This window comes from Alosa pseudoharengus, unplaced genomic scaffold (assembly GCF_046254945.1).
Source record: "Alosa pseudoharengus isolate Yale_2024_CS ecotype anadromous, Long Island Sound unplaced genomic scaffold, YU_APseudo_1.1 YU_APseudo_1.1_scf_12, whole genome shotgun sequence".
In the NCBI taxonomy this organism is placed as follows: Eukaryota; Metazoa; Chordata; class Actinopteri; order Clupeiformes; family Clupeidae; genus Alosa; species Alosa pseudoharengus.
The window spans coordinates 37,315,751-37,334,303 of record NW_027468587.1 but is presented as its reverse complement, the minus strand read 5'-3'; the positions used below and the strand labels follow the sequence as shown (position 1 = coordinate 37,334,303).

At 39.9% G+C, this 18,553-nt stretch overlaps 1 protein-coding gene across 2 annotated transcripts; it reads right to left on the bottom strand.

Moving 5' to 3' along the window:
* Positions 1-530: 530 nt before the first annotated feature.
* Positions 531-18,225, bottom strand: LOC143119586 (uncharacterized). 2 transcript variants are annotated; one of them, XM_076281200.1, is made up of 9 exons: positions 18,157-18,225; positions 16,437-16,623; positions 12,503-13,494; positions 10,662-10,811; positions 7,734-7,814; positions 7,276-7,380; positions 4,931-5,077; positions 4,568-4,735; positions 531-1,523 (listed from the first exon to the last, which is right to left on the bottom strand). In XM_076281200.1, the coding sequence occupies exons 2-9, from the start codon at positions 16,606-16,608 to the stop codon at positions 1,452-1,454; spliced, it is 1,887 nt and encodes a 628-aa protein (XP_076137315.1). In that variant the 5' UTR covers positions 16,609-16,623; positions 18,157-18,225; the 3' UTR covers positions 531-1,451. The 2 variants fall into 2 exon arrangements, with proteins under 2 accessions (XP_076137315.1, XP_076137316.1); XM_076281201.1 differs by lacking the exon at positions 18,157-18,225 and adding an exon at positions 17,845-18,149.
* Between the last annotated feature and the right edge of the window lie 328 nt (positions 18,226-18,553).

Below are 18,553 nucleotides of genomic sequence, written 5' to 3'. Positions count from 1 at the left end.
ACATGACGTGGAGATAAGCACTTTTCCACGTCAAAGACGGTTTCTATAAATCTGAGCGTTGGCATGGATTTGAGCGTACGCACCGTCTAAGATCAAATCTGTGCGTAAGAAAGCTTTATAAATGAGGCCCCAGGATACTATGAATCCTGATAAAGTTCCCTTGGCCTTTGGAATTAAAATAGCTCCACATCATCACATACCCTTCACCATACCTAGAGATTGGCATGGTGTGTATTTCAGTTAGCCTATTGGCTGGTTTGATTTTCATTGAGCTCATTGAGCATCAAACCAGCTAATAGGCTAACTGAAACCACACACTGCTAGAGCATTTGTTAATGGCTGGTATTTTAGCATTTTCCCAGAAAAACACAGGTCCATGTAAGCATCAAAGCAACAAGCTACTTCCACAACTACAATGTCTGGGGTGTTTGGGGAATCTCTAAGGACAATTCTTAAGAGCACTTGCGTTGCGCAGATCTCTCTCTCTCAACACGCACGCACACACACACACAAAAAAGTGTGGAGGAACGTTGTGAACCAGAGTATCGTTTTATTAAAACACCAAATACAACAAAGGCCTTCAGAATATAATATAATATAGATTTGGTATTTGAAGACAATCAAAGAATATTCCTCAAATAAAAAAGATTTAGGTGTTGAACTTAGTATAAGAGAACTGATTACTGGACCAATTTTAAGATCTTGAGATTTTAAGCCATTTTAATACTTTTGAGATTATTTCAATCTTAAGATATCACTAGTTGGCCATAAAAGCGCTGTGCCTTAAAAAGTTGGTGAAAACATTTTTGTATAAGTGTTATCACTATTCATATCACTATGTTCTCTTCTTTTCCTTCTTTCCCTCACTACAGTACATTCTTACAGTTAAAGCAAATGCAATAGCAAATAATCTAATGGCCTGCTTCTGAAATAAATGAGTTACTATGATGCACCACTACCATCAAAATAATTAGAGAATTCTTTCCAGATACCAAACAAAATGAATGAAATAAAACCCATGAAATAGACCAGTCCGCATGCACATTATACATCTTTGGTAGCATGTAACTTACTGGTCTATAACCTGCCTCATATACTGTACACAGAGTAGACAAGCAGCTTTTAAGGCCATGATTTGGCAAATTCAAAACATGACATTTTTCTCCAAATGACATGCCGTCACAAATCTGTATTAATGTAGTTTGTAGTCTTGATGGGTTGTTAAATCTAATTGTAAACTCATATAATAAGCTCATCATCACCAATATACAGTGCAACACTGGGCCTTCAACCAATTCAGAGACAAATGTGCTTTCAAAAAGAATGTGAAAAACTAAGCACTTCTGTCCTCTGTGAAGTGAGCTGCAATGCAACACACACACCTTTGTAGGTTTAGCTCTTCTTCAGACCTCTCAGAGCTTGCATACTTCCATTTCACTTGTAACGTCTGGTCACATTTCACATCCTGTCTTCTCAACCCCCTTTTCACCTTCATTTGTGCGTTTTGCCTGTGCACTCTGATCCTTTAGGGGAGAAATAATAACTTTACAGTATATAGACACTTCTACAATATTTGCCATTTTTATGTAATCTAGATAATCTTTTTTATAACAAAAATGTTACAACCCAATATATATCCCGATAACAATAAATATCACAACATAGCTGTACATGCAATGAAAAAACAGTTAATACACAAAAGTTTGGGGTCACTTAGAAATTTTCATTCCACTCCATTATAGACAAAATACCAGCTGAGATCAGTTGCATTGTTTTTATGATAAAGTTCCCTTGGCCTTTGGAATTAAAATAGCCCCACCGTTCACCAAACCAAGAGCTGGCATGGTTTTATTATGACCGCCGCGCAGCGAAGCGGCGGTCATATAGGTTTAGTCAGAATGTTTTCTTTTTTTTTTTTTTTTTTTTTCGCATGCCCAAATTTCCGTCAATGATTCCCGGGACACTGAAAGACCGGGGTACACGGAACTTGGTGGGCATGTAACCCCACATGGATAGCATGGAACCATCGTTTTTAAGTTTTGATCTGTAGCCCCCCCGCTGGACTGGACCCCCCGAAAGGAGGGTAGGGCAGACACAGTTTTCTGTGAATATCTCGAGAACCGTAGGGTTTAGGAGGACCATTTTTTTTTGTATGTTGATCTCAAGGGGCCATGTCAACCCATTCCATAACCACTCATTTCATGTATAGCGCCACCTAGTTAAACACAAAAAAGTAAAAATGAGGTGTTGTAATCGCAGGTATCTGTGACCTAACATAGTCAAAACTGCACGAAATTGGAAGTGTAGGATCATTATGACACCCTCTGTATGCACGCCAAGTTTCGTGGAATTCCGTTCATGGGGGGCCACACAATAAATTAATTTATGTTACTATACACCAACTGGCCTGTAGGTGGCTGGAGACAGTTTTCTGTGAATATCTCGAGAACCGTAGGGCCTAGGATGTCCACCTTATTTATGTATGTTGGTCTTAAGGGGGCATGTCAACCCATCCCATTACCACTTATTTCATGTATAGCGCCACCTAGTTAAAAATTAAAAAGCAAAAAATTAGGTGTTTTCATCACAATATCTCTGGCTGACAAGGTCAAAACTGCACGAAATTAAAAGCGTAGGATCATTATGACATCCTCCGAATGCATGCCAAGTTTTGTGTACTTTCGTTCATGGGGGGCCTTACAATAAAATAATGTATGTGTACATTTAGTGACGTACACCAACAAGGATTCCCGGGACACTGAAAGACCGGGGTACACAAACCTTGGTGGGCATGTAACCCCACATGGATAGCATGGAACCGTCGTTTTTCGAGGACTGTAGGGACTAGGATGACCATTTTTTTCCGTATGTTTGCCTCCAGGGGTCATGTTAACCCATTTCATGTGCACACATGTGCACAAACAGATATACACACACACATACATTCACAGTAATCATACGTATGACACATACTCACACAGTAGACATATGTACGCTTGCATGCACAGGCACATACGCAGGCAAACACACAAGCACGCACACACACACACACACACACCCACCCACACACATAACATAAACATGTACATGCACACATGCACACAATTCAAGAATTTCTCAGAATTATGAACAGGCAAGATGGAGGTGGGGTTGTATAAAATGAATTTTACATGTGAAAACTATGAACTAATCATGTTTTGGTACTTGTTGTCTAGCAGATATCAGTGAAAATTGAGTGTGGATAATGCAATTTAGTGAGACAGTTAGAATCATATAGGCATTTCAGCGTGATTTCTTTTTGTGGAAAAAATATGCTGGACTGGGCGGCGGTCATATTTTGTACCGCTCTGCGGTACATCTAGTTTAAATTGGTTCTGGTATAAATCCATTGGCTAGCTGGATGAAATTATTAATAATTAACTTGGAAATGGAGTCCCCTAGAATTGTTGTGGGCTGTTTATGGTTCTCTTTAGTTTTGTATGGTCTTGTTTGGTACTGCACGTTGTCTGGTTATGTTGCTGATCGGATCATGAATTGCCATAGCAACGAAGAGGATTAACTGAAGAATTTGTTGGTGTCCGCATCAAGGGCTTGCATTTTGTTTGGTTATATTGCTGATCGCATCATAAACGTCCACAGCAACAAAGATGATTGATTGAAGAATTTTGGGGTATTTGTGGGTGCCCGGATCAAGAGTTTCTGGTTATGTTGCTGATCGGATCATAAACGGCCACAGCAACAAAGAGGATTGACTGAAGAATTTGTTGGAATTTGTTTTGGTAGGCTTTGATGCCAGCAATCAAGGGCTTGCAGATCAAAAACTGTGACATGTTGCATAATGTTAAATAGACTGGTTTATTGATTGGCCATTGTAGGAAATCTCCTACCTACGGCACAAGGAATTTTCCTGTGTATATCTGAAATGAGGTCTGTTTGTGGTTTAACATAAAATTATCAGTTGTTAGATGGACGAGATAGAGATAGAGAATTTGACTTTTAAAAACAGTTTTCAATGTATGCTGGGGATGAATAGCCTAGAAATCTAGACGCACCCTAGCGGCGGCAAATTAATTTGCTCAGCCTGTACGTCTAGTATCAAACCATAGGGATTTCTATTGGCTGACGCCGTGGACGTCATCCAATCACAGCGCTTTATTTTGTTAGAGAGTCTTAAGGCGGGCTTGACAGGATGACGACAGTCCTGCGACGGTGAACAACAAGGAAGGTGGCTATGGCGAACGAAGAGCGTTGTTTGAATCGGCGTTGGCGTCAACTTTGGAGGAGTTGGACTTGTGCTTTTCTTTGAAAGTTGAGCAACACAATGCACTTAAGTCATTCCTTTCAAAGAAGGATGTATTTGCCGTTTTGCCGACCGGATACGGATATGGTCGTAGCGCTGGCCTATTGCATGCCTAGGCAGTTTGAAAGACAATTCTCTGCCCGCCCCTTGGATTAAGCGAGGTGAATGGCTCGATTCCAGACTATACATTTCAATGATATAGGATGGCCCGCCAGGCTAGGGCATGAAAAGATATACTGTAGGAAGTTAGGAACCCATATCTCGCACCTGTACATCCTTCTGGGAGCTTCTGAATGTCTCCCTTTGGCACAGTGTCAGTGCCTCCTTCTGCTGGAGGGCAGCCCAAAGAATCTGGTCCCGCAGTCTCCTCATGGCCTGCTCCATGTGGAGCTCCTGCTGCACATCCCTCTCATATCCCAGGTCCACATGCATATCCTAGGAGGGAATTGAAGGGAGAAAGCGATGACAATTGAGCTTGTTATAAATAATCATGCACTGAATGAAAATGCATCTCAAAGAAACATTCCTGTCCACTCAGACTGTTTGATTTCTGTCTTCCAGATATTGGACTCGGAATGGCTAGGGAGTGACCTGTATTTAACATGAAGTCCTTAAGTATTACAATCTCACATTCATGATGTCCTGGTTGCTCTGCAGTATAACAGATAGTGTGGCAAGGTCTGCTTCCCTCTCTCGCTCTGCCTGCCTAAGAATGGCAAGTTCTTTCTCCATATCCTGTTCCTTCTCTCTGAGTTTAGAGAGACAAGCAATCATGTTCTGAAAGAAGGATAATTTCAGTTAGATTACAAAAACAATGCCCTCCAGAATTATCACCCTGAGAGATCTTAATTAAGGAAATAATTAATGATCCCATACATATTGAACTTAAAGTTGGTCTAAGTGTATGAATTCAAGAGATATTGAAGTGTGTTGGCTCACACAAATTAAAGGCGCTCTAAGCGATGCTGGTTAACGTCACTTCTGTTGACGTTCAAACAAATCAGAGAGCTAGCTCGCTACTTCCTCCCCCTCCCTCCTGTGCAACTGAATCTCCTTAAAATTACTGCAATAAAATGCTTTCCCCAAATCACTTTTCACATTTTTTTCAAGAGTAATATTATCAGTTATCGTATCGGTATCGGCCACAACAAACCAATAAATATCAGTTATCGTTATCGGCCCTAAAATTCCATACAGGTGCATCTCTAGTAAATAGTGACCCTGCAAGATCCCTAGTCGTTGCAAACTCATAGTCTGTGACTAGTCAGTGATAGGGCTGCACGATTTGGGGAAAATATCTAATTGCGATTTTTCTGACAGATATTGCGTTTGCTGAAATTAACATACTGAAATTATGATTGTGATTGCGATAATTGTGCAGCCCTAGTCTGTGACTTAAAAACTGTATGACTTGTCTTTAGATGTGCAACAGTGTTGCGCGGTCTGCCCGAAATTAAGCGGTCGCCCGCGGATGACCGCAGTCACCCGCGGTTATGAGTCATAAACAAAATATTTTAATGATATTCGGGTAATTTGCGGGCGGGTCAGTTAAAATTAATTAAATATATATTTTCTACAAATAGGCCTACTTAAAATATCAGAAGAAGGCTAGCATCAATACAGTAAAGCATCAATACAGTAAAGTAAGTAAAGATGCTGAAGACGCGAGTTAAAATAATAAAGACACCCCTTCAGGAAAAGCGATAGGGCCTAAGCTATGGGAAATATTGGGAAAAGTTCTTAGAAGATGACAGTAGTACAAGTTATGGTCTATGTAGGCCTACTTCTTGCGAAGCCATTTAAAAGTATGACAGCCAAAACGGGCAGCCTGCAGGAATAAATGTTATGGCAGGCACAGACTACACAGCCATACCTACCGGTAGGCTATAGGTTCGCGCATGCATAAAAGTTACCTTAGTTCGTTGTGTTTGTGACTTTAAACAGTGGATGTGCTTTAGTAAATGTGCTTTGTGCTTCATTCAGCATTATAAACCAGTTCTTACGCTAACGTTTTGACCAGCAACGTATCTCTCTTGCCTATACCTTGCCTCACCATTTCTGTTTTCGAAAGAAAGATGTAGGCCTATGTCCATGGCCTTCAAATCGTATAGTGTTCTAATCCTTGGTGGTTGCGTGCGTGCTTGCGCTCTTATTCTCATTCTCTCTCCTGCGCAAACATTATGTCCTGCATACTGCGTGCAGTTCTACCGCATAAAGTTTCGCAAAGAAATTAGTTTGTTTTACAGAAATGGCCTACTGTCACACTGCATGCAGGCTATAACCAAAAGCACACATTTTGTAAATAAGCGGGTCGGATCGCGGGTCGGGTATAATTTTGTCCTAATTAATATTCGCGGTCCGAGTTGCTGTCGGGTTGATTAAAATATCGGGCGACCGCGGGCCGCTTGTGACCAAACCCGCGCAACACTGATGTGCAAGTATCTGAGACTGTAGTCTTTCAAAAATGTTTAACAAAAGATTTCAAAGTTTTTTTCAAAGTCTTCTGGTGAAAGGATTCCATAAAACGTATTCCAAAAAGTTATAGCTCACCATCTCGTGAACAAACTATGCTATGACAGAAACAGAAATACTGGTAGTTTAAGAATCAGTCCATTTTTTAAAAATGTGATTAAACATTGACTGCCATTACACAACACACCCATCTACACAACTATTGCTGCCCAAATCATTGGTATTGCTGCCACTGAATATAGCTACACCTTAATTAGTGTTAGGTGTGTATGTTTATCTTTTCTGCAAATGGTGCAAATTGTCCAAATGAAGTCTGCTTCAACCACTTTTATGTTTTTGTTTTATGATTCATTTATTGGTCAGACTCAGACTAAAACTGAAAGATTCTCTGAAGTTGGATGATTCACATAATACCATATCAGTTGACTAATCTGATGAGAAATAACAAGGTTTAAGAATATTTTTAAAGGATTTCATGCAATATGATAGCTCAGTCCACTTACCTCAATGTTCTTCATTGCTGTATTCATCTTGATAGACAGTAAATCTGCATTTTCAAATTTATTTCCCATCTCCACACGCAATTTTCTCATCAAAGCGATGCATTCCTGAAGAACAAGGAACGGTCATCAGTAGGGCCGCAGCAATTAATTGAATAATTGAATAGTTGTCAGCTAGTTAAATGGCTCAAGTCATTGGGAACAAATACAAACAAATATCTAATTCCTTCTTAAACTTAAATATTTTCTGATTTACTTACTGCTCTATGACAGTGAACCGAATATCCTTGGAATGTGGACAAAGCAAGGCATTTGAGAACGAATCAGCATTATTTCTGACTTTTTATTGACAACTAATCAACTAATTGAGAAAATCGTTTATGAAAATAACTGAAGCTAATAGTCATTAGGCTAACCTGCAAAGCACTGAGTTCATTCACCTGAGGCAGAGAATCACTCACCTGAATTAGTTTCACACTGTCATGCAATGAATGGCTCAATTTCTGCACAGGGGCATTCTCAACTGTGGAGTCAACGCAAGTCTGTGGACCAAGCCAAGGAAATTATTTAACAATCTAAACCCTCAGACAGCCCGGAAAAATGTAAAGCATCAAAAAGCAAACATTAAACATTAATAAGTTAATAAGCATGCTACATGCCAAATAAATACAGTACCCTCCAGAATTATTGGCACCTTTGCTAAAGTTGACTAAAAAGAGGAATATAAAATCATCTTTGGGAAATTGATCTTAATGCCTTAAGTAAAAAAATTAGGAAATATCCAATCTTAATAGCCATCCAATGTCAGCAGTAATATATGTTCTTACCTTAACTTTCACGAGTTGAGTCATACCTCTCCCGTGTCGGTATGTGCACTCAAACGCTCTGGTGTGCGGCGCGAATGTGTTAGCATGTTGCTATGCTAGCGGGCTCAGCCATAGAGGGAGGAAGATAGCAGTAATCAAAAACATCCACGTTTTCCCTACTTAAATACAGTTGCACAAGTAGTTGATAAAAATGTCACACAACATGAAACGTGGCGATTTTCCAAGCGAATAAACAGGAGAACTACAATGTGTGGCGCAATAGCACTTGGGAGTACTTCGACCTAGCGTAGTAATATTAATTAACACCTAATTCTAGATCCTATCCACCGTTTGCAGCGAAGCGGAATTCTATGAAACATGAAATCACTATAATACTTCTGCTTGTTATCACAACCCTTCACAATGCATGTTATAACCATGATTGTTCACAATCTACTTTACCACTACCTGCTACTTTGCTAAGTCAGCTCAAACTAACGCCAGCAGGGCAGGTTGTCTCTATTTACGGAAATTACTGTGTGTGTGCCTCGAAGGGGGAGGGGTCGGCTGAGGGGTCGATCCAGCTCTGTGGTGGATAGGATCTACAATTAGGTGTTAATTAATATTACTACGCTAGGTGGAAGTACTCCCAAGTGCTATTGCACCACACATTGTAGTTCTCCTGTTTATTCGCTTGGAAAATCGCCACGTTTCATGTTGTGTGACCTTACACATTTTTATTAACTACTCATGCAACTGTATTTAAGTAGGGAAAACGTGGATGTTTTTGATTACTGCTATCTTCCTCCCTCTATGGCTACGTCTGAGCCCGCTAGCATAGCAACATGCTAACACATTCGCGCCGCGCACCAGAGCGTTTGAGTGCAAGTACCGACACGGGAGAGGTATGACTCAACTCGTGAAAGTAAAGGTAAGAACATATATTACTACTGACATTGGGTGGCATGTTCCTTTAAGGAAACCAATTTTCTTTGTGAATGAATAATGTATAATAAATAAATAAATGTTCTTCCTTAAAATACAGGGGTCATAAGTGTTGGCACCCCTATGTTAAATTCCCATAGAGGCAGGCAGATTTTTATTTTTAAAGGCCAGCAGTGTTGGGAGGGTTACTTTCAAAACGTATTCCGTTACAGAATACAGAATACATGCCCAAAAATGTAATCTATAACGTATTCCGTTACGTTACTCAATCTGAGTAACGTATTCTGAATACTTAGATTACTTCCGCATTGAATTGGATTTTATAAGTGTAGGAATGCGGCCATCAAATCCTGCTTAGGCCTACTAAACAGGCCTATTCTGGTTTGTTCTTCTGTTCCAAATGGCTGAAGTGTCAGGCCCACATAGGAGAATGTAAAGTCAACTAAGCTACCTGATACAACTTTAAAATAGCAAGGTGACCACTAAAACTACTGTACAGCAGGCGACTAGGCTGATTAAAACAAACTAAATAAATAGGCTACTTTAAGGGCGTAGCCAGAAAATATATTAGTGCCTGTGAGATTTTTCGGTGGCATCAACCCAGTACAAGTGAGGGGCGCATATGACAGGTGGAACACAAATGACCTGTAAATGTAAACACTATCTAGGCTACTGTATATCAGTGCTCTCAAAATGAACGTGATTGCGTAATGACAATCAAAAACCGCACGTTAAAATATGCTAGCCTACTCGCAAGAATAATTCTTCAGAGGCTCCACCATATAATTCATTTTAAAACGTAGGCTAAATGTAGATCTAATTAGAAAAAAAAAATCCATAAAGCTATTTTAAGTTAGAATAAAAAACTTAGAATGCAGTGCCTATTTTAGAGATTGGTTTAATTGTAGGCCTAGGTCTAAATCAACACGTGAACTAGGCTCTGTTTATTGATTAGCAAACTGTGTAACCGATTGGCCGAAGTAGCCTGAGCTATTAATACTTGGGAAAATATCCTTTGAACAGACATCAGGAACCGCGATCAGTGAGGAACAGGAGTTACCTCCACTTACTTTACTCCTAATTTGCTGTGCAAACAGTCATTTCAGGGTCTCCGATGACGCGTCCATAATGCGCGCTGGCTGCGTTTTGAGGCTAGTGCAAGACGGCGGGGCTTGGATTTAAACATGGAAATCATAGCTTGCTTTTAGGAGCTTCTGGGAAATGGAGTTGCCTTAATTTATTTAGAGAGTGAATAAACTTATGAAACAGAGAAGTATCGTCATGTAATCCATTGGTTTCAACAATGTAACTGTATTCTAAATACCAACTATTTAACTTGTAACTGTATCGGAATACAGTTACTCATAATTTGTATTCTGAATACGTAACGCCGGTACATGTATTCCGTTACTCCCCAACACTGAAGGCCAGTTATTTCATGGATCCAGGATACTATGCATCCTGATAAAGTTCCCTTGGCCTTTGGAATTAAAATAGCCCCACATCATCACATACCCTTCACCATACCTAGAGATTGGCATGGTTTTATTTCAGTTAGCCTATTAGCTGGTTTGATTTGCATTGAGCTCAATGAGCATAAAAATAAAAATGACTATCATCAGTATTTTCATAACTTACCACTGTAGGAAAATTTGACACAGCTCTGCTTTTCTTTGATTCTTTTGTCTTATTCTGGAGCTGTCCATCTAGAGTCTTGATGTGGGTCTGAGCCTGATCCAGCTGTTCTTGCAACTGCTTCACAACAGTATGCATTTGGCCTGTTCTGATCTAAAACAAAATGGATAACAACCATGCATTTGAAAAAGTGTAAAAGTAAAGGAATTTAACTTTTCAAACTTAAACAGTTCCCTTCAAAATAGCAATAACATTTGAGTAAGAATAAGAGACAAGAGATGAAATGTTCAACATAAGTAGGTGAGAAGTATGGGAATAGGTGAATTGAAGTTTACCACATATCTACAGACTCTTAGGCGCGTGGGTGCGCTCAGGGGTGTGGCAATTAACGACCTAAGGTGTGGTCTAGGGCATTATCTAAAAGTTGCTATCTTACACTATCTAAAAAGCTTTACGCCACTGTCCAACAAAAACCTGGTCTATAGCGAAAGGCGCATATGAAGCACAGCTGAAGACGCACTCACACAATGTAAGCAGCAACTCCTCTGCAGGATAAATGTCCTTAGGTTTTTTATTCAGTCATTTGAATATTATTGGGGTAAGAGTTGCTTTTTTCAGGCTATGTTTTCGATGGTAACCCATTGTCAGTCAATAGTGAAAGTAATTAACTGTGTATAACTGTTTTGCTGTTGACTAATGTTGTTTATTACAGTGCATGAAAATGCACTGTTCTGTTATCCGAAGCCTTCTTCTTCTTATTATTATTATTATTACAGTGCATGAAAATGCACTGTTCTGTTATCCAAAGTCTTCATAGGTTTTGAAAAGGACACTTGAGCAATGTATTTTTCGTTTTAGTAAACTTTATACTTTTTGAGATATTAAAAAAAAAAAAACAAGCTTATTTTCCCCCATAGACTTTGCATTAGCATTAGGACATCATAAAGGGCTATTAACAATTTACAATGCAATCAACTGTCTCTGTGCTCTCTCACTGACTGCAGCAACTTCAATGAACCTCTTCTCTGTGTCTCTCTCCATTGAACTGGATAGCTCACTTTTCTCTTCCCCACTTTTTTTCACTTTATCCATTAAACTATCTGTCTATTAACATCCATTAAACTATCTACCTATGCACATCCATTAATTCACCATTAAATAATTTAACTATTTAAACTACCGTAAAATACCGATGCGATGTTTAAAGTTGCGCTGCTTGCTGTTAAAGGGAATGACTGGGAAGGATGTTACGCCCAAAACACACCCAGGAGTGATTAAGAAACATAAGACCAACCTTTTTGCGTCAGGCGCCGACGTTTGATAACAAAACCACCCCCAATGTTGACTGGACAAACCCCGAAATTTGTTTAAGCTATTCGTCAGTGGCCATGCATTTTAGATCGCCAAGATATAGCTCGAAGTCTTGTTGTAAGGTGAATTCCAATTCCAACTTACAGTAAGTGCATTCCAATTGGAATATTTCTGTAGGAGTCTGAAATGTCCTTTACATCCTTTCTTTCAGAACACTGAACATAGTTCATAAATATAGTTCCTTGCAAACTTGCTCGTAGCTGTCTGTCTTCTGTATAATCTGATCAGACAGCAACTCACATCGACTGAAAGAACCAGTTCTCACCAAAGGCTCCATCCTCCCATATCCATAGTTATGAATTCAGTCTGGGACTGTACTTTTTACACTTCTCACACACAAGTTATGGTTTACATGAACAATAGAAACAATACAATATCACAAAGTACAAACTTAATATTGTTACCAAATACAACTTCAATTAAAGACGTGCTTATTATGCATTTCATGAACACACATGTGTGATTGATCTTACCTTCTTGTGTAGAGGTAGAAACTCATCCTGAATTTCAAGCAGTACATCCCTGTTTCCGCTGTCCACTTCCATTTCCTCCTCATTCTGCTCTTCAAAATCCAGCTCTCTTGCCAGCGCCATGCCATGTCCCAACTCTCTTTTTTTACACCCATTCGCTCTTTCTAATACAGGAATGCGACTCCCTACTGGAGAAATCAGTGGTTTCCAAGGTATACATTTTACCTCTTTAAGAATGCCCTCCAAGTTGGATGGAGTTTCTGGCTGATAAAACGGATCACATGCATCAATAGAGTCCAGTGACTGTAAGGAGTTAGCTTGAGATTGATACTGCAAGGATTGGCATGAACCTCCTAAGGATGTGGGACTACAACTGACAGATGGCACTCTAGACCAATTGAGAGGCATGCTTTGAGATTTATCACGAGAGAGGGCCAGTGGGGAAAAGGGCTGAAAGGGGAGATTGCGGGGAATCCCACAGACAGACTCATAATCAGAATCAGATACTCTCAGAGAGTTACAGCCTTGACAGTTTTTCCCCTTTTGGCACCATTTCCCTGTTCTCTGGAAATAGGGACAACAGTTTGACTTCTCTGACCAGCACTCGTACTCTGACAAGGCCAGATTATCTCTCATCATTGACCTGTATCCCTCCTTTTCATCTTCTACTTCACTTAAGTTTTCCTTCGATTGAAATTCAGAGGGCTGATCCTGCAAGTAAGTGTTACGTACCCACTGCCTGATCTTATCCCTCTCCAGTTTAAGCTTCTGCAACCTTTCAGAGGACAGTAGTTTGACTCTGCTGATTACTGTGTCAAACTTAAAGACTCGTTCAAGAAGGGACGCACACTTGCCACATAGAAACTCCCTTTGCCCACCGCCCCTTGGTACAGGCTGTCCTAGTATATGAGTTAGGATGCTGAGAAGATCCGCTCCCTTTGAGGGGGATGGTAATGTCTGAGGAGAAGGATAGAAGCCCAGAGACAAAGTACTGCCTGTATAAGGGAGATCAGAGAAGAATATAAATGAAATGGCATAAAACAAATACTGAAAACTGTATGATTGTTACTCAGGTGGCACAAATACATCAAAAACTATTTTGTTACTACAAATACTGACAAAATAAGTTACAAAATACTGATGAAAAATGTATTTCATTAAAATACAAGTAATTTGGAAATACAAAAACACCGACACAATAATCATGGCATACCAACTTTTAAAAGAAACTACAAGGCATATTATTGAAAATGTATCCCCAAGAGACAAGAAATACTATTTTCTGATTGGCTGGCAGAGGGCTATTAATTCTGTACAATGGGGCTTGGGACATTTAAGTATATCTAATCTGGTAAAAAAATGTAATCAGCGTTAGTTCAATCATCAATGTAAACGATGATTGAACTAACACCAAGCAGGCTTCGTAACAGTGGAATCAACTGTAACCAAGCAGACTACCCACCATCATTTCCATAACCAATGGGAGTAGTATGACAAATTGAACAGGTCGGCCTCTTTTTAAACTGAACTGCATTTCCCTTTTTGTGCTATAAATGCATGCCTATTGCCTACATACTGTACATGACTGGCAACATGGGGGACAAACAGAATAACATCCTGTAAGGTGTCCCGATATACAGAATGAATTAACTTGGAGGAGAAAACTCCAATCTGTTTCACATTGGGGAAGTCTTTGCGTCTGTCTTCTCCATTTTTTCTGCATATCAGGACACCTCGGCGGATGTTATCCCTTACATAAATGTGGTTTTAAGTTTGTGTAGCGAGAATGAACATTAGCTATTACTGTAGGTACTCAAGGTCATGGTCATCTGGGGTCCATGTCCAATGTTATCCCTCAGTATTTTATCTGTATCGTTATCAAATTTTTGTCTTGTAGCACTTGACACACCTGACAATTCAAGCTTCAGAAGTTAGTTACTTTAAATTTTTTTCAACTTTCAGACATGTTCTTAAGGGATGATAAAACAGAAAAGACAGATCTAATGCTTTTAAGGTCTCTACAGTGTGACATTATATTGCCATAAACAAAAAATGGGTTTACAACCCATGTTGACCATTTTGGCTCCCTCAGTTGACTTTTCTTTTCATTCTATCATTCTTTTCTCATTGTGAAGACGGAGGCCACAAGAAGTAATTAGGGATTCTTTTTTTTGTTGGCTCACTTTTATTCACGACGTACCATCTGGCCATTCACTATGCTAAGCTAACCTAGCAGGGGCGCAACCGGACTACGACAATGCATGCACGGAGACAAAAATGTTTTTGCTCACTTATCTAACTCTAGGGGAGACGGTGAATAACCAAATGTTATGCATTTAGAAAAAAGAATAACATTCGTGAAACTCTTTGTTTTGTTGCCAGCATAAAAACAAGTATAGGCTTACCATTGGCCTATCCTTGTCATAAAATATTTTTGTCTAATGTGCAGATTTGAAACAAATGGGATGAACTGAATGATGTCGGAGTCGGACATAGCATAGGCATAGTTCATATTGAAAAAAGTTTAAACAATATGGAATTCTATCTTTCAACACAGCTGTCTTTAGGCTATTAAGGCGATATAGTGGGTTCTAGGAGAGTAAATACAAACCGAAACTAAAAAAAACAGACCAGGCCTCTATTTGACTCCAGCCTTTATTTATCCAAACCTGTAGCAACACCAAGCGTGTAAAAGAGACAGGCATCTATTTGGGAATCGGCTTTTATTTGAAGTTTATGGTAACTCCAATATAATATAGACGGAATGCACCGACAGCAGTCTATAGAAAAATATCTGAGAATTCCTCGCTGTGGTAATATTGAATGGATTTTGACCTTCAGAAAACGATGGTCAGTCTATGTTGCAGTAATGGTTCTTATTTTTCCCACTTACTTTTCCCACTTTTTCCGTGGCCTACTGGTTAGGGCTTCGGACTTGAAACCGAAGGGTTGCCGGTTCGATCCCCCGACCAGTAGGAAAAATGTGGGCGGGGGAAGTGGTTGAGCACTGCTCTCCCATGCCCAAATCCAAGACTGAAGTGCTCTTGATCATGGCATCTAACCGCTCACTGTTCCCTGAGCACAACTCACTGTAGCAAGGCAGCTCACTGCTCTGGGTTAGTGTGTGTTTCACCTCACTGTGTGCTCATACATACATCTATATACAGTATATACATACATAAGTATCTTGAATTTCCCCTTGGGGATCAATAAAGTATCAATCTATCTATCTATATACTCTTTTGATCCCGTGAGGGAAATTTGGTCTCTGCATTTATCCCAATCCGTGAATTAGTGAAACACATTCAACACACAGTGAACACACAGTGAGGTGAAGCACACACTAGTCCCGGCGCAGTGAGCTGCCTGCATCAACAGCGGCGCTCGGGGAGCAGTGAGGGGTTAGGTGCTTTCCTCAAGGGCACTTCAGCCGTTCCTACTGGTCGGGGTTCGAACCGGCAACCCTCCGGTTACAAATCCGAAGCGCTAACCAGTAGGCCATGTGTTCACTAATTCATGGATGGGATAAATGCAGAGACCAAATTCCTTGTATACGCAAGTATACTTGGCCTATAAACCTGATTTACAATTTTACAACACACCTGGCTCCACTGGAAATAAATGAGCTGTCTTAAAAGCCTTCCATGCGTATGGTCCATTACAGCAGGTCTAATTGAGGCACCCTCTCAAAAATCCACTTATATCTTGCATCATGTTGACTGTTTAGTATATATATATTATCTGTGATCAGATTTAACATATCACTATATTAGAGCTGTATTAAAAGATAAAACTGTGACTGTAATACCCAAACAGAGGTAACAATTGGTACAATCATGTAATCTGGAATTATGTTGTAGGTTATCTTAATTGTATTGTGCCTTAATTTATACAAATGTATTACATTCATTTATTGTTGTGAAAATCAATCTCTTACCCCATGGACTGCTAAGGGCAGAACCTGACAGACTTCCCTTGGTAGACCGATCGGTTGGTGTGTGAGGAGGACCTCCTCTCTGCTTCTGACTGGCATAGAGCCATCGCCTCTGGTTGCCCTGCAGATCTCCTCTGCATATGCGACAGCCGTGTTGTTTGGATTTGCTGCTCATCACAATTCAGTCACACTAGAATAAACATTTCACAAAATATCCGGTCACGGTGACGTTGGTTGGAGTAACTGGGGTCTATGGACTGAACCTAATAACATTTACTACGGCATCACGGGCTACATCATGATGATAATCATTGCTTTTTTTCAATATTGTAATAACAACCTTTTTTCTAGACTGGGCCTTTGATTGAGAATTTGCACAAGTCAAAAACACAAAACCCCAAAAACAAATGCAACAACAAAACCTATAAGGCGTAAAATAACTGAAGCCCTATTGGCCTCCACAGCTATTGCACTTTATACCTGAGAATATAACCAACAAGGTGAAAAACTCGCTTCTTTTGCTGAAAAAACGGCTTATGTTCCTGTAGGCCTACAGCGTTGTGACCATAGACTGTAAAAAAACATGATGTATAAATAGATGTGACATGCACTACTTTGACTTCAGCTCTAGCCAGGCGCCGGGGGGGGCAGCCCAGCAATATTATCGGGGCCCCAGAATTATTGTCCGTCATAGGGCCCAAATTATCTAGCAGCGCCCCTGGCTCTAGCCCAAGGTGACTGGAGCAGTGATTTACAGTTAGGTCAGTATTTGGACGATGACCATTTTTGTAATTTGCTTCTGTAGCCTACACCATCTGATCTGAAACGAAGCAATTGAGATGTGCTAGGAGTGCAGACTTCAATTCAAGGTCTTGAACAAACTTACAGTATTGTACAAACCTTTAGGGATAAGACATGTTTTAAGCATTTTAGGCTCAAAAGTAATTGGACATATTTCATACAGTTGCTGTGTATGCGACAAGACACAAGTCCAAAAGTCTCTAAAGTTGCCGAAATCAGAGAGCAGGAGAAACTTTTGCAACAGATTATTCCCTACCCTAGTGCATACCCACTGAACTCGTTTTGATGTGTCGTAGCGCGAGCGTGACACACCTAGGCTACGTCTGTTTAGTGTAACCTTCATTTGTATCGGCGAAGTTTAGGCAACCTTTGTACACGAAACAGGGCAAAAACGTGTTGTAAACTAGCACATAGCTGGCTATTTGTGGAGGCAACGACGCTTGTAGTGACACACGAGGGCTGACCTGCAGTTAGACTATAATGAACCAATCTCAGTGAGGCATTTGGGCTGTCAAGAAATAGCCTAGGAAATCAATAGAATATTTGAGTCGGCTAAGCCACGTGAAAATGAATGTCTAACATGAAGAAGAGCATTTTCAACTTAGCTTACCTGCACCCTATTTATTTCGAAATCTTGCACTGATAGCCTACTGTGAGACACCTTCAAGTCGGTAAAGTATCAGGTAGGTAGGCTATCCTTCGAACAAGGAAATCACACTAGCCTACGTGGTGGTGTAGCCTACCACAATGTAGACCCGTAATACTGGTAGCCTTGGATAGTCTAGCAGTCTATAGTTATAGGCTAATAAGTATAGCTATATTAATCATATGTGGGTTCATAAAACAGCTTCAACAAAATGTAGGCTACACATTTATACAATGACTACCGTCAACAACATTTTGAGATTGAAGGACACCTTACACTGTCGAGCAGGAACTGAATTCCGTGGTTGAAACTTGGAGAGAACCTTGCACCCTACCTTGTTTACGTCATTAGTACCTGTTTGAGTTGTTGATACCCACCAGCTGATCTGGAGGGCGTGTGTTGACTAGCCTAAACATTCAAAAACATTATTTCAAAAGTGGCAATGTTATTTGCGTGACTGCAGGCCAAATATTTATAAATTAATATAGCAACTAATCATAGGGTTCAAGCGGATTTACAAATATAGGCAACATTTGTAACATACTGTATCATTCTCTAGGCTAGGCCTACATTTGTCTTTTCTGGCTATTACATTAAAAGATTTCATATAGTGCCTTGGCATTCTTAAGGGACTGCTTGACTAAAGATATGATTAATCTTTTCCGTTTTATTT

Excerpts from the sequence above, each read along its gene's own strand:
- LOC143119586 (XM_076281200.1), bottom strand. The coding sequence starts at position 16,608 with ATGAGCAGCAAATCCAAACAACACGGCTGTCGCATATGCAGAGGAGAT. Across the intron at positions 7,815-10,661 it reads TGTCAAATTTTCCTACAGTG|ACTTGCGTTGACTCCACAGT; the intron begins GTAAGTTATGAA and ends CTTGGTCCACAG. Across the intron at positions 1,524-4,567 it reads GCTCCCAGAAGGATGTACAG|GATCAGAGTGCACAGGCAAA; the intron begins GTGCGAGATATG and ends TCTCCCCTAAAG.